This window comes from Populus trichocarpa, chromosome 11 (assembly GCF_000002775.5).
Source record: "Populus trichocarpa isolate Nisqually-1 chromosome 11, P.trichocarpa_v4.1, whole genome shotgun sequence".
NCBI lineage: Eukaryota > Viridiplantae > Streptophyta > Magnoliopsida > Malpighiales > Salicaceae > Populus > Populus trichocarpa.
In genome coordinates, this window is record NC_037295.2 from 158,856 (window position 1) to 172,680 (window position 13,825).

At 33.2% G+C, this 13,825-nt stretch overlaps 1 protein-coding gene across 2 annotated transcripts; it reads right to left on the reverse strand.

Annotated features, from left to right (window-relative positions):
* Positions 1 to 6,798: 6,798 nt before the first annotated feature.
* Positions 6,799 to 12,466, reverse strand: LOC18111259 (protein DETOXIFICATION 40). 2 transcript variants are annotated; one of them, XM_024580904.2, is made up of 7 exons: positions 12,040 to 12,463; positions 11,279 to 11,910; positions 10,209 to 10,265; positions 9,779 to 10,017; positions 8,115 to 8,233; positions 7,790 to 7,876; positions 6,799 to 7,246 (listed from the first exon to the last, which is right to left on the reverse strand). In XM_024580904.2, the coding sequence occupies exons 1-7, from the start codon at positions 12,388 to 12,390 to the stop codon at positions 7,181 to 7,183; spliced, it is 1,551 nt and encodes a 516-aa protein (XP_024436672.1). In that variant the 5' UTR covers positions 12,391 to 12,463; the 3' UTR covers positions 6,799 to 7,180. The 2 variants fall into 2 exon arrangements, with proteins under 2 accessions (XP_024436672.1, XP_024436673.1); XM_024580905.2 differs by lacking the exon at positions 7,790 to 7,876 and having other exon boundaries at positions 12,040 to 12,466.
* Between the last annotated feature and the right edge of the window lie 1,359 nt (positions 12,467 to 13,825).

Below are 13,825 nucleotides of genomic sequence, written 5' to 3' on the forward strand. Positions count from 1 at the left end.
TACAATCTCTTCTATATCTTAAAGGTCATCTTCCATTTATTCCCAAATCAAATTTGAAATATTTGATGGTATCCATTTCTTAAATAAATCTTGTTAAAAATTATATCTCCATATAATTGATCAAATTTGTCATATAATCAAAAAAATCAAAAACTTGTAACCCACAATTATTTTATTAGTGGTGCATAATTTATTATAATATATGCCTACTACTCTCCTTCTTCAAGGTAAGAAAGGATAAAACTACCCAAGGACTGAGGCTCTCTTGAACATGCCAATTTCTTAACAATTCCACTTTCTTTCAAAACCCCATCCTTCTTAGTTCTCGTTCAATAATATGATTGATTTTCAAGGCTAGCTTGAGAATTAACCATTCTTCTTCCATATTATTTGGTTTGCTTCCCATCAAAGGAAGATGAAGTTTCTTCTCATATAGATAGTCTTCAATTTGTATTTTCCAGTATCCAAAATCTGTCCCGTTAAATTTTTTAATTTCAGCAACCTTTATTTCATCTGCCATTTTTACTATCTTCAAGTTTGAATTTTCTAAATCCAACTGCACGATTGTGTCCGAAATGGTCAAATATGTTGGGAACGACTCTGAAATCACCCAAATTGGACTTTGGATGACTTAGATCTAATCAATCAAAGTTTGGGTCAATGAATAGTTCAAATCAAGCCACGTGCCAAGTAAAACGATGACTCTACTGCACCGAATCAAAACCTTAATAATGATGTGGCTCTGATGTCATGGCTGACATGTAGGAACAAAGGGTCCCAGTATCTAACGTGGCATATACTGACAGATGACGTGTTACACTAACTGTACACTTGACGTGATAGTTGACTGTGCATATTCGCGAATGTGTCAACTAACTGTTGATGATGTGGCAAGCCAACCCAGGCCAGAAATGGGTAAATAAGTGAAGAAGGAGCATGAGACGGGTTTAACGTGTCTATGCGCGTTGGCAAATATGTGAGTGGCGTGTTTCGGTATGCAGTACATCAGTTCGTAGCTAGAGTTTCACCACCGAACTCCGATCTTCCTCCCCTACACAATGGTATGTTCAAAAACACATTTTAAAGACTTTGATTTATTGGTCTGGATCAAACATCCTCTTTTTCTAAGAACTGGCTCTGATACTAGTTGTTAGGTAATTCTAGAAATCAAACTCACAATTTACATGGTTCGGCAACTTGCCTATTCCACAGAGCTACTGGTTTGTATTAATCAAGTTGGAAACAATACAAACAACAAAACAAGAAGGAGAAAATTTGTCTCCACTCAACTTAAGTCTCTCTAGCTCTCTCTTAGTGTTTCTTTCTGTTTTTATGTACTATCCATCTCTCATTAGCTCCCTCTATTTATAGCTGATATGAGAGATAATCCTCCCCATTTTAGTCAATTATGGCAACCACTCTTGCCACCGTTTTTAATATTTGGTTACCTAATTGCAACCACTCTGGACCTTCACCGTACAACCATGTTTAACATGGCAGCCAACGACCAGTGTCCATACATAACAAGTCTCTCATCGTGAAACAAACAATGGGTACCATGCTATGCAGCTGAGCCATTCTCAATGGTCACGGCAAGTTGTACAGATCAATAGGCATTCTTCAACAACAAACAGTGACAATCTGAGGCAACACCTTAAATTCAGTCATTGTAATCGTGATGGTCACTTGATTGATCAATGTTTATATATATTTTCATGGATTTCCAGTTGGCCATAAATTGAATATAAAGGCAAAGAGAGAGAAAATGATTACATACAATACGCAAGTTAGCACACTACAGCCATCCAAAGACTCAACCACAGAACAGGCCACGTTCACAGTTGAGGAATATAATAAGACCATGTCCTTTCTGGAAAAAGAAAATGGTAATAACCAATCCTTTGTAAATATGATAGGTATGATTGCACATTTCTATCAGTCTGCACAACAAACATTACCCTCTGAAATATATCACTAAGTCATCACCAACACACAATAAGATCACCGATCGTGATTATGTGAACTTGTCTAACAGTGACTAAGCTGAAATAGTTTCCATTGGTTCTACCAAACTTACATTAGATCTTATTCTTGATGGGGTCCTGCATATCCCAAAGTTTTGAGTAAATTTGTTATCAGTTAGCAAACTTACTCATGCACCAAAATGTATTGTGATATTTTTTTCCTGATTTATGTGTTATACACGACATGGTTACAAAGAGGACAATTGGCTTAGACAAGCAACATAATGAGCTGTATTTTCTTTAAAAGAGTTAGGAACCTAATGAGTCACATACATTAAGAACCATTAGTCAAAAATTAAGCTGAGATGATTTAATTGAGTATGACTTGATTAAAAAATATTTTAGAAATTAAGGACTAGAATATAATTAATATATGGATTATATTTTTAGACCTAAAAAAATCAAGTATGGACTTGATTGAATTAATTTCTAAAATTATACTGAATTAATATATGGATATTGTTCAGGAGGCAAATTGATACTTTGTCAAATTATAGGGTTTTTCATATTTCCCTATAAATAATAAGTTATGCTTCTTATTTAGTATAATTGCTTGTTAGATAGAAAAACTACATAGGTCACAAAATATAGACTTAGAACTCTAGGCATATCTATCTATCTCTTCTAAATAGAGATTTAGGAGATTTCTCACTGATGGTTCGTGTGGATTACTATTGGAAGCTGGACAATTGGACAACTTATGGCTTGTGATAACCCAACCTTTAAAGAATTTTTCAAAGACAAAAAAGATCAGATCTTCAAGTAATAAATCCCTAAACAACTCTAAATATGTTTAATAGGATCCTAGAGACTCCCGAATAATTTTTTATTATTATTTCCGTTGCAACTATGATATTCAAGAAACCCAACAATTGAAAGTTTTTTTTAAATGACATACCATACTTTTAACTAATTGTTCGAATTATCCTTGAACCTGTCAAGTTAATTGGATCATATTAGGGCAACTTTCATGAGTTAATTTTAAGTCAAGGCTATGCAAGGAGTCATGCCAGGAGAATTCAATGTTGACAAGTTGGATCAAGTTTAATAATAATTATAAATAGTTTCTTAGGGTATGAATTTTTTTTTATTGAAAAGTTTTTTTTTATCTAAATCACAGTGTAATGCAGGCTGAAAACTAGTAAGAACTACAATATATTGATAATTTTTCATATTGAGTTGTTAAGATACCTATTGGAGTTATATAAAAAGAAAAGAAAAAAGAAAGAGAAGAGGTTTCAGTAAATGTGATCATTTCATTGCATTTTTTACTATTATAAAAAAGTAATTAAAGTGTTTATGTTTGCATAATTGAGTTTTTTTATTAAAAAAAAAACAAATTAAACTAGATATAGTTATAGTTATTTGAAGTTAAAAAGAAAGGCTAGTCACTATATCCTAAACATTTAACTAAAAATATATCAAACCTTTTATAAAATAATCAATCTTCCTCAACAACAAGTGCACATCGATCCCAGCTACCAGTCGTGTGTAGGTGACTGTCAAAATTAGGACCTCTGAGCTAGGCAAATCTACCGAGATAGCTTTAATGGCCCTTTTCATTTTTGTTTATGTGGTAGTGTTGGTATTACACAGGGAAATATGCATGATTCATGTGTGATCCATATTGGTTATAAAATATGGTTCTTTGACAAATGGTATCGTAGTTTTCATTTGAAATAATTATTTTCAATAATTAAGTGAAGGTGAATGTACCCAGATACTCTGTTTTGTCAAGTAGCGTACTACAAGACTTGACAGTATATTGTCCAGTGCTTTCAGCTACCCGAAGCCTCAAATCCTCGCTATGTGTACTCAAGCTGACCCAATTTAATAAGACAATAAGTTGCTGAAGTTGTGATGTATCTAAAGATCTTAATCGTCGATTCCATTTAAAGTTCCAGTGCCAAGAATCTGCCCTGAAAATCCCCCATTTCTACTAGTGTCTTTGTTTTTATGGGTGAAATTTCATAAAGTTGTGGGAAACAACATACCAAAGTCCCTGCTTCTAGCCATTTATCTGTTCAAAATTTAATGGTTTCTCCGTTGCCCCCCTTGAAAAAGCACTCATTCTTTAAGATATTTGAAGCTGTCGAATCAGAGTTAACAAATGGAGTATATTCCTTTCTAAGGCTGAGATAATGCAACATTGAAAACTAGAAGTCCATGGCAAAAGAAGGCTTACACTGGTGTTTAATGATGTCCCGCCACCCTTTAGAATTGGGGTCTCCTACACACCATAACCACTTAAATAACAAAGCCTTATTTTTCCCTTGTAAAGAGCCCGCACCTAGACTTCCTCTTGCCTTTTCTCTCACAACCACTTTCCACGATACCTTACAAAGCTTACTTGTATAGCCCATAAAACCCTTCATTGGATATAAGATATAATTTGAGCAACACCCTTTGGCAACAGGAAAACCGACATGTAGTATAAGGGGTGTGAACACAAGACTGTTTTTAGGAGACAAACCCCACCAACCATGCTTAACAACCATCCTTTCCATAATCCAAGTTGTGTTCTGATTTATTTTATTGATGACAGGTTTCCAAGTTGAAAGTCTTGTCGGATTAGCACCGCACCCAAAGGAAGTCTTAAATAAGTGAGAGGCAATGTATTCCATTTACAGTAGATTGTGCTAGCCAATCCTGTTGTAAACTCTTCGTCCAGGTTTATTCCAACAAGAGAACTCTTATAGAAGTTTACCCTCAGTACTGAAACTAATTCAAACCACCTCAAGATCCTTTTAACATGAAGCAATGAATTGTAATCGTTTGGTACAAAAACCAAGGCATCATCTGCATATTGCAAATGACTTAGATATATACCATTTCCATAATCGATACCTTTAAAATATTCAATGGCTAAAGCTCTTTTGAAAAGGATTGTCAGCCCCTCCACTGCTATATCAAACAATAATGGTAATAGGGGGTCACCCTAAAGTAATACAAGTGAGCCATTGATAAGTATTGAAGGTTTAGATCCAGAAATACATTATGAAACAAGAGATATCCACTTCTTGCCAAATCCAATGTAAGACATTACTTCCTCCAAATATTCCCAAGCAACGATGTCAAACGCCTTATGAAAATCAACCTTCATAATAAACCCATTCTTCCCACTCTTCTTCACCCCATGAAGTCCTTCATTTGCCATCATGAGTCCATATCTAATATTTATCATCCTGATATAAAAGCTGTTTGAGTAGGGCTGATTATGCTTGGCAAGATAGCTTTCAATCTCATAAAAAGTAATTTTCCAAGTATCTTATGCAGTCCATGCATCAAACTGATTGGTCTGAACTCCGTTGACTTTAAGGATTAATTCTACATGTGATGTGTTGATCCCTTTAGGCAATTTTCCAACTCTGAAAAATTCAGTCACCATATCAAAGATATCATCTCAAATCAAGTGCCAAGCCTAGAAACTGAATGTGAAGCCATGGGGGGCTTCGAACCATCACAGTCCCATACTGCTTCTTGACCTCTGCCATTGTGGCCTCCTGCTCCAGTAACCTTGCTTGATTGGAAGATATTGTGTGACATGCTGCTTGTCCCATGCTGACCCTGTTAGAAAAAAGATATTGCAGCCTCCTTACTACCCTTTGGAGAGATCTGGATGAGCCCATGATGAAGAATCCTTGTGATATTATTTCTTCCCCTTCTAATATTTGTTGCCAGAATTTTGTGTGTTGGTCTCCAAACTTACACCAATTATGCCGTGACTTTTGCCTCCATATCGCTTCAACGCATTTACTGACTTCCCAGTGTTTTTAGTTGAGTCTGTGTAAATCACTTATCTCTGCTTCCGTAAGCTGTCGATCGTCCCCTTCATTTTCCAGTTTTTGAATGGCACTTTGTAGCTGTAACAACTGATTATCCTGATTCCCAAAGTCAGTGCTATTAATTCCACCGTCTAAGCTTATTAGCCATAAGATTCAACTTTCGTACAATTCTGAATCTGCCAGTGTGTTCTAGACAGCATTCATGCCAAAACGATTCTACTGTCTTCATAAACATGGGTCGAGAAACCCAACAATTAAAGGACCGAATTAAATGGTTTCCTCCTAGTTTCAAGTAAGTAACAGACATCAATATCCTCATTCAATAACATAGGCCTAATAGAATTCCTCTTCATATATAGACATACCCAGTCCACGACTATTCCAGAAAAAAAAATCTTGATAATTGTAAATGTTTAAAGCGCTTACCAGTTTTGCTGCAAACTGCAATTACTGAGTTGCAGTCCAATCATTCACCTCCCAATCCACCTGTCTTCTAATATCTGCTTCCATAACCGCCAAATCTTGTGTACTCCCAAAACCCAGAATTTGCCCAGCATTTAAAATCAATGAATTTCAACGAGTTCCTTAAGACCTATGCTTGAATAACATAAAACTAACAAGATATACCAAGTAATATAAAGAAAAACGCAGTTCTTTTTTTTTTTTTTTTATGATCTGTTCTACAGCATGATGTGATAGTTTTTAGTAAATTTGTTTTGGTTTTTAACGATAGAAAGAGAAATCAAATGAATTTTTACATGATTACTTATCCATTATGTTAATTTAAATTAACAAAAGGACTGCGAATCTAAAAATATGTTGGGGATCTAATTGAGACTAGAAATGAGTTGAAGTTCTATGTACAGGTTGGAGACTTTTTTTTAAGATCTACGCATAAAAAACATAACTTCCTCATATATTATTCACAAATTATATTAATTCTATGCGTTATTAAAGACTAATGAACTGTAGCTTAAAGAAGCACATAATTAAAACAAAACAAGGACTCCGTTTTTTATTCTTGAAAGTGTACTAGAACAAGGAAATATTGAGGTGTGCTCCCTCATTAGACATCGCCGTTCAAACTTCAAGCTATACATCACCATAGACATCACTCTTCATCGTAAAACCAAAAACAAAAACAAAAAAAATCATATCTCACTTTTTATTTGATTTGGGAGAAAAGAAAATAAACGGCAACAGCTGCTGATATTGTTCGAGATGTTGCTATTACACAAAAATAGCAGAAGAAATGACATTAACTCCTTGTCACAATGGAGGCATCATTGTGATCAGGAATCTTCAACTCGTAGAATTGCCGAATGCTAATGTTCCCATAACAGTTTTTAGCTAATGAAACGACAGATTGATTTAATCCTTCAAAAGAGGCTGCTTGATGTTGTCCCATGTATTCAACCGATTTGTTGCTTTCTCAACCTGAACAATCCCAAATTCGACATTCATATGTTCTTACGAAACATTCCAAAACTGTTCTATAAAATTATCTATCTACCAGCCCAATGATCATACGCACCGAAATCTATAAAATTGGTAGATAGCATATATCATTATTATTATTGAAAAGCATCAAGTTGAAGATTTTTTTAGATGTTTTTAATATTCTCACATCAAAATCATCAAATAAGTATCAAGATAATTTTTATATAAGGATTTTAACTAAAAAAAATTATTAATTTGATATATTTTTAAATAATTTTAAATGATTTTGATAGATATAAAATGATGCATATGAAAAGACTCATCCCCTAATCATCATTGATAAATTGTATTATTCAATTTTACTAGTTTTCTCTCAAGTTTTCTATTCTTTTTTTTTTTTTACACTTTTTGTATGTATGTGAGTTTGCTTGATAGGTGATTCGTTATCAAAGAAATGTCCCACTTATCCCAAAAAGAAAAGAAAAGGAAAAAAATTGTATATATTGAAAAAAAAATGAGAAAAAGAAATATTAAATTTACCTCTTTATTCCAGTCCGTACGAAAGGTAACCCATAATAATATGATAGTTTGAATAAGTGTGCCTCCTATCATCCCAGACCATATTCCCTGTTATATATATATATATATATATATATATATATATATATATATATATATATATATATATATATAATCATAAAATAGAAACCATATTCTCTATAAGCAAATCGAATTGTTTTCCTATTAACGAGTGATGAATTTTACACACACACACACACGACAATATTAAACATTATTTTGCTAATTCAATCTTGATTCGATTTCTCTAATTTCAGGCCATCATATGAGGTATGGTTCAATGTACCTTAACACCAAAGTCCAACTTGAAGCCCATAACACATCCCAATGGGATACCAATAAAATAGTAGCATCCAACATTGACGTATGCAACAAATGCTTGCCATCCACATCCAACAGCTACACCTTTATATAAGAACTCAAAATAAATTCAATTTTAGGAAGAATAATACTCAAATGGAAGAAAGAAATGTATAACTACTGGCCTGTGATTGTGATTGTAAGAATTGAGTGCTCCTTCTTTGGAGAAAAAAGATAAATCCTTATCAGAAAAGGATCGCCCATATATAATAACATATGGAGGAGGTTGATTGCTTTTGATAAATGTTGGGTTAAAATATTTAAAAAAAAAAGAAGGTCTTGAACAATCAGATCAGACAGCTAGTTATTTTTTAATCAAATAAAGTGATGTTTTAACACCAACTATTATCATTACAAAAAGATTTTGAAGTTGGCACTCGATTTTTTACCACACGGACGTAGAAAAGTTCATCACGAAATAAAATCATAGAAACCAAGAAGACAAATTTTCTTATGAAGTTAAAAAAAAAATCTCATCGGTAATACCTAGCATCACACCCCTATTTTGAACCTATAAACTTCAAGTCCATTTGGTAGCATAGCTGGTTTTAATCATAGTTATTAAACTTGGACCGGCTCAGCAGGTCGATCCAGGGGCTGGATCGGTTCGGGTTTATCAAAAAACAGGCCGGTGCAACGACCCAGCCAAACCCGATTGACCCGGCGGGTAAACCTGTGACCCGGGCGAGACCTGTTTTTTTTTTGTTTTTTTTTAATTTCAAATGTGAGATTTAAAACCCATCAATATATATATACTTTATATTCCTAAGAAAAAAGTTATGTTTTTTCAATGTGGGATAAAAAACCTTTTGGTTTAAATATTTCAACTTTAAACAATAACATTAGTATATATATTCTATGTTTTCAAGAAAAAAGTTATCTTTTTTCAATGTGGGATTTGAAACTCATTAGAATATATACTCTATATTCACAATAAAAAAAACTATATTTTTTCAATATGGGATTTGAAACCCATTAGTATATATACTCTATATTCTCAAAAAAAAAGTTATGTTTTTTCAATGTGGGATAAAAAATATTTTTAGTTTAAATACTTCAATTTAAAAGCTTAACATAATATCTTTTTAATGTGGGATAATTTTTTTTTTAAAATATTCTTTTAAACTTCATTATTTACAACATGTATAGCTTATATTTACATGGATTTTGTTCTTAATTTTTTCATATAAAATATTAAAAATTTAATTTTTTTTAATTTTTCCGGGTTGACCCGAGTTGACCCAGGTTGACCCATGAAACCCGGGACCCGGCCCCTTGGCTGAGTCAACCCCTGGACCAGGTTTAATAACTATGGTTCTAATTGAAAATGGGTTGATAATTTTAAAAATATTTAATTAATTAATATACTATAAGGATCCTAATTAAAGCTTTCTATTAAAATATATATTAAAAATTATAATTTATAACTCTTTCGCAGCAGCAAAAAACACACAGAGAGAAAAGGGAGCCTTATGTTATAAGAACAAAATCATTATGCTTACTTTTATGGGATTGTCCCCTGCATAATTTAAAACCAAGGTCATAGAAAGCAGATACTACTACTTAGGTTACTGATTACGAACATCTTACCAGATAAAACAGGCTGGACTCCATTTAGTAAAATAGAGATGGCCAAGAAAGGAGAGAGTTCTGCGACAGCATCGGCAACTGTGGAACCACCAGTGAAGGCGTAGCTGATCACATGGCGAAGTAAGAGCAGAACAATAGCTAGGGCCAGAGCTATAATGAAGGAGCTTAAAGTTACAGCCACTACAGCAAATGATGCTGATTTGGGATGTCCAGCTCCTAATTCGTTGCTTACTCTTACACTGCATATAACAATTAACTAAATTTAATGTTTGTGAAAAACAATTCTCCTAGCTATAAATTATTTTCTTCTATGTCAACTTGTATGTCAATCAATACTAAATTCTTCGTCCGAATGATTTAAGAAAAAAAACAAAACAAAACCTCATTGATCATTTTGCTAGTAGCTAGTAATTATACAAGTAAAGCTAACCTTGCTGCTGCGTTGAAACCAACTGAGATCATGAACACCCATCCTGATATTGTCATGCTGCGTTCAAATAAAGCAAATACTCAAAATATTGTGAATCATGCACACATATAAAGTGACTTGATCAAGGAATTTGATACATAATCAGGCTAGATTTTAGGATTTTCCTTCGAAATTTTTTAGCTAAAGTTGATAGAAAAATTTCTACACTAACAAATTAATTAATATTGGGAGCACAATTATATGTTACATAGTTTGCTTTAATTAACAAATGAATGTTTTTTTTATGGATAAACATTTTTAAAAACTTTCTCTAGCAAAATATGATCATTTCATACTTCCATGTCAATCAATCAACTATACAATGATTTATGCAAAGTGCTTAAAGTTCTTGTGCTATCTAATAATGCAACCTACTTATTTTGAATAAGTACTATGATCCGGCCCTTGAATTAAACATGATAGTGCAGAGTCGTCCCTATATGGAATGGTAGCTCAAGCGTGCATGGTGAACGTTTGTTCTTCATGGAGAAATTAGGCATGCGCGACAAGATCTGTGAGTGTGTATAAAATTACTTGGCCACTTGGAATCGACCCAAGAGCCTCGAGACAAAAACTTATTAATTGTCGATCGTGGTAGCCATTGTCAACCTACGATCGACCAAGTGGTAGACAACTGGTACACCTCGTCAAAAATCTTAAGTTTATGTAGAGGTGTTCTGCCTCTGTCGTTGACGACTCTGTGTGATATAACCCTATTTGCAGAGCTTCGACTTTGACATAGATACGATAATGAAGATATCTCCGGAGATATATGGTATTGTATGCTTGGTGGGTTAGATAACATGATGTTTTTTAATTAAAAATATATTAAAATAATTTTTTAAAATTTGTATTTTTATTTTATATATCAACACATAAAAACTATTAAAAAAAATTCGTAAAACAAAAATTAATTTTAAAAAGAATGTCGAAATTTTTTTTTTTTTTTAAAAAAAAGAGCAATCCTAAACATCTCCTCAAACTCACCCACAAACCGACAGTTATTAAGGTAGTAGTGCCTCCTTTCTTACCAAACTGTCAGAGAGTCCAAGGCAATTTCAGCATCTTTGAGTAGACCAGCAATCAAAACAAGAATCTGGTAGTACCAAGTCTCAAGGCATAGCATAACAGCTGATGCGATCGATAACTTGAAGAATTCCCATAAGCCAGAAAAGGCCTGTAAACTAAATCCCTTCCATGTGTGCTTGAAATTTCGGCTTACTAGAATGTAAACAAACTGTGCCCCCACTAAAAGCCACCATGACAAGCTCAAAACCAATGAGGCACCAAGCAACCCCCATCCCAATTTATAAATTGCAACCCAACTCAGTAAAAGATGCACCACAAGGACACCAACTGATATGTATGCGCTAGGGAAAATTATGCTTTGAGCTTGTAAGAACTTTTGTATGGGAAAATTGGCAGCATAAGCAAATATCTGTGGAATAAGGCCATACACAAATATTGCAGCTGCTGATGCAATGGTGTCTGATTCACCTAGTAAGATCAAGAGAGACTTGGAAAATATGTATATCATCATAAGTGGAATCCCAGTTGCCATAAGGAGTACTGTTGATCTCTGAAGATATATCCCCAATATTTCATACTTGTGTGCCCCATATGCTTGGCCACATAGTGTCTCCACCGCACTTCCCATCCCTAACTGCATGCCGTTATTAATTATCAGATCATCGAACTCAAGGTTTTATGAGGAAAGAAAGAAAAAGACAAACACCAAACCAAGGACAATTATTCATTAGAGTTTTTTTCTTTCTTGAGATTGTTTAGTTACCATAAGGCCATAGGCAAAAATTTGGATTCCATTGTTGCCAAGTGAGGAAGCAGCAAGCTCAAGATTGCCAAGATGACCACATAAGATTTGGGTTGACATGGAAATCACGTTGTTGAGCAAGTAAACCACAACTGCTGGTCCTGCTAGCTGGAAGAGTGTCTTTAACTCAATGAAGGTGGCTCTTTGGAGTCGCTTAAAGTATGACAAACTTGTATCTGATAGTACATCTTCAAGTTCAGAACTGATTACTGGCTCCTGGGATGGTTGCTTGTCTAGCAACATGGGTTGATGAATCTCATCATTTCCAGTACTGGAGTCATCTATTGTGTTTTCAATACTGTTGGAGGACATGATTTGTGTTTCACACTCTTTGTTATAGGATTTTGTATGAGTGGCTAAGTATATATACTGAAGGTTTAGCTTAAAATGAGAGTGGAGTGTGCTGGTGGATGTAGGATGACCACTAGAAAAAAGAAGTGCGTATGTGTGCAGGAATACATCTAACAAATTCATGATGATTTTTATTAAATATAATAATTCGGAATCTTGCTCAAATGTGATGTGAAAATTTGACTATATAATAACACAGAAATAAGTCTTGGTAAAATAAAACAATTTTTTTTTATTATAAATATGAATAATGTTGATTAGCATATTATAATGTTTTTTAGGGTCTTCATTCAAAGTACTGTGTAACGGATTTTTTTTTTCTATCAAATAATTATTCCAATCCAATAGACTAAACTATTAGATAAGATTTCAAGATATGATTTATATTATTCTCTAACACACCCCCTCAAGTGAAAGTCTTTTGGGCTTGAAACTTGTATAAACTCTTATTACATTGTGCTTAATTTTTATCAAATAAATGAGGATGATAAAATTTGAAGTGACCACTTGGTTATCAAGACTATATCATGTCAAATAATCATCTCAACCCAATAGCTTAAGTTGTTAGTTGAGGTTTCAAGATATGATTTATATTATTCTCTAACATTTTTTAATAAAAAGTTTCCAACTCATCTATTTTCTTTAGCTTTTTTTTTCCTTTTTTTTCCTCAAAAATTGCCTTCTTTATTTTTCTCAAAAAGAATAAAGGCAGTTAATATATATAAACTTGACAGAAGAACTTGTAAACAAATTTAAAAACACAAAGGATCAAATATATATAATACTTGAAACCATAAAGAGAAATTAATTAATTTCATTAAATTATAGAGACAAATTAAGTTAAAGTTTCCTCCCTAATATTATAACCATTTTGTAACCAGATTCTTTCTATATACATCATAACAAAAAAAAAATTATGATAAGAGAAAATCTAAAAATTCATATAAATCGTTAGATTAATAAAACCTACAAATTGATCCTACGTTAAATTAATCATGATTCAATTAAGGGCTCATATATTCTTAAAATATTGTTATCATGTTTTCTTTATTTTTAACATTGGTAGATGTAACTGTCCAAAAAATATGATCGAAGACTGATAAGAGAATTATAATGAAAAACAAACGTGAACTGCTATAAGCTTGTCATTACCTATCAACAAATGGAAGGAAACAAAGAGTGTGCATTCGTTAAGTTTGGTTTTACTTTGAAGTCTTGGTTGTTGCAAAACTTAAGGAAAAGAAAAGCATTCTTATTGCAGCGCCCATAATGTTTGACCAAGAGATTTGCATAGTGTTTTCCTGCTCTGACCTAGCTAAACTATTAGATTAATTTGTCATCATTTTAATTACTTAGATTTAGTGAAACTCTCCATTAGTATATTCATTGTCAATTA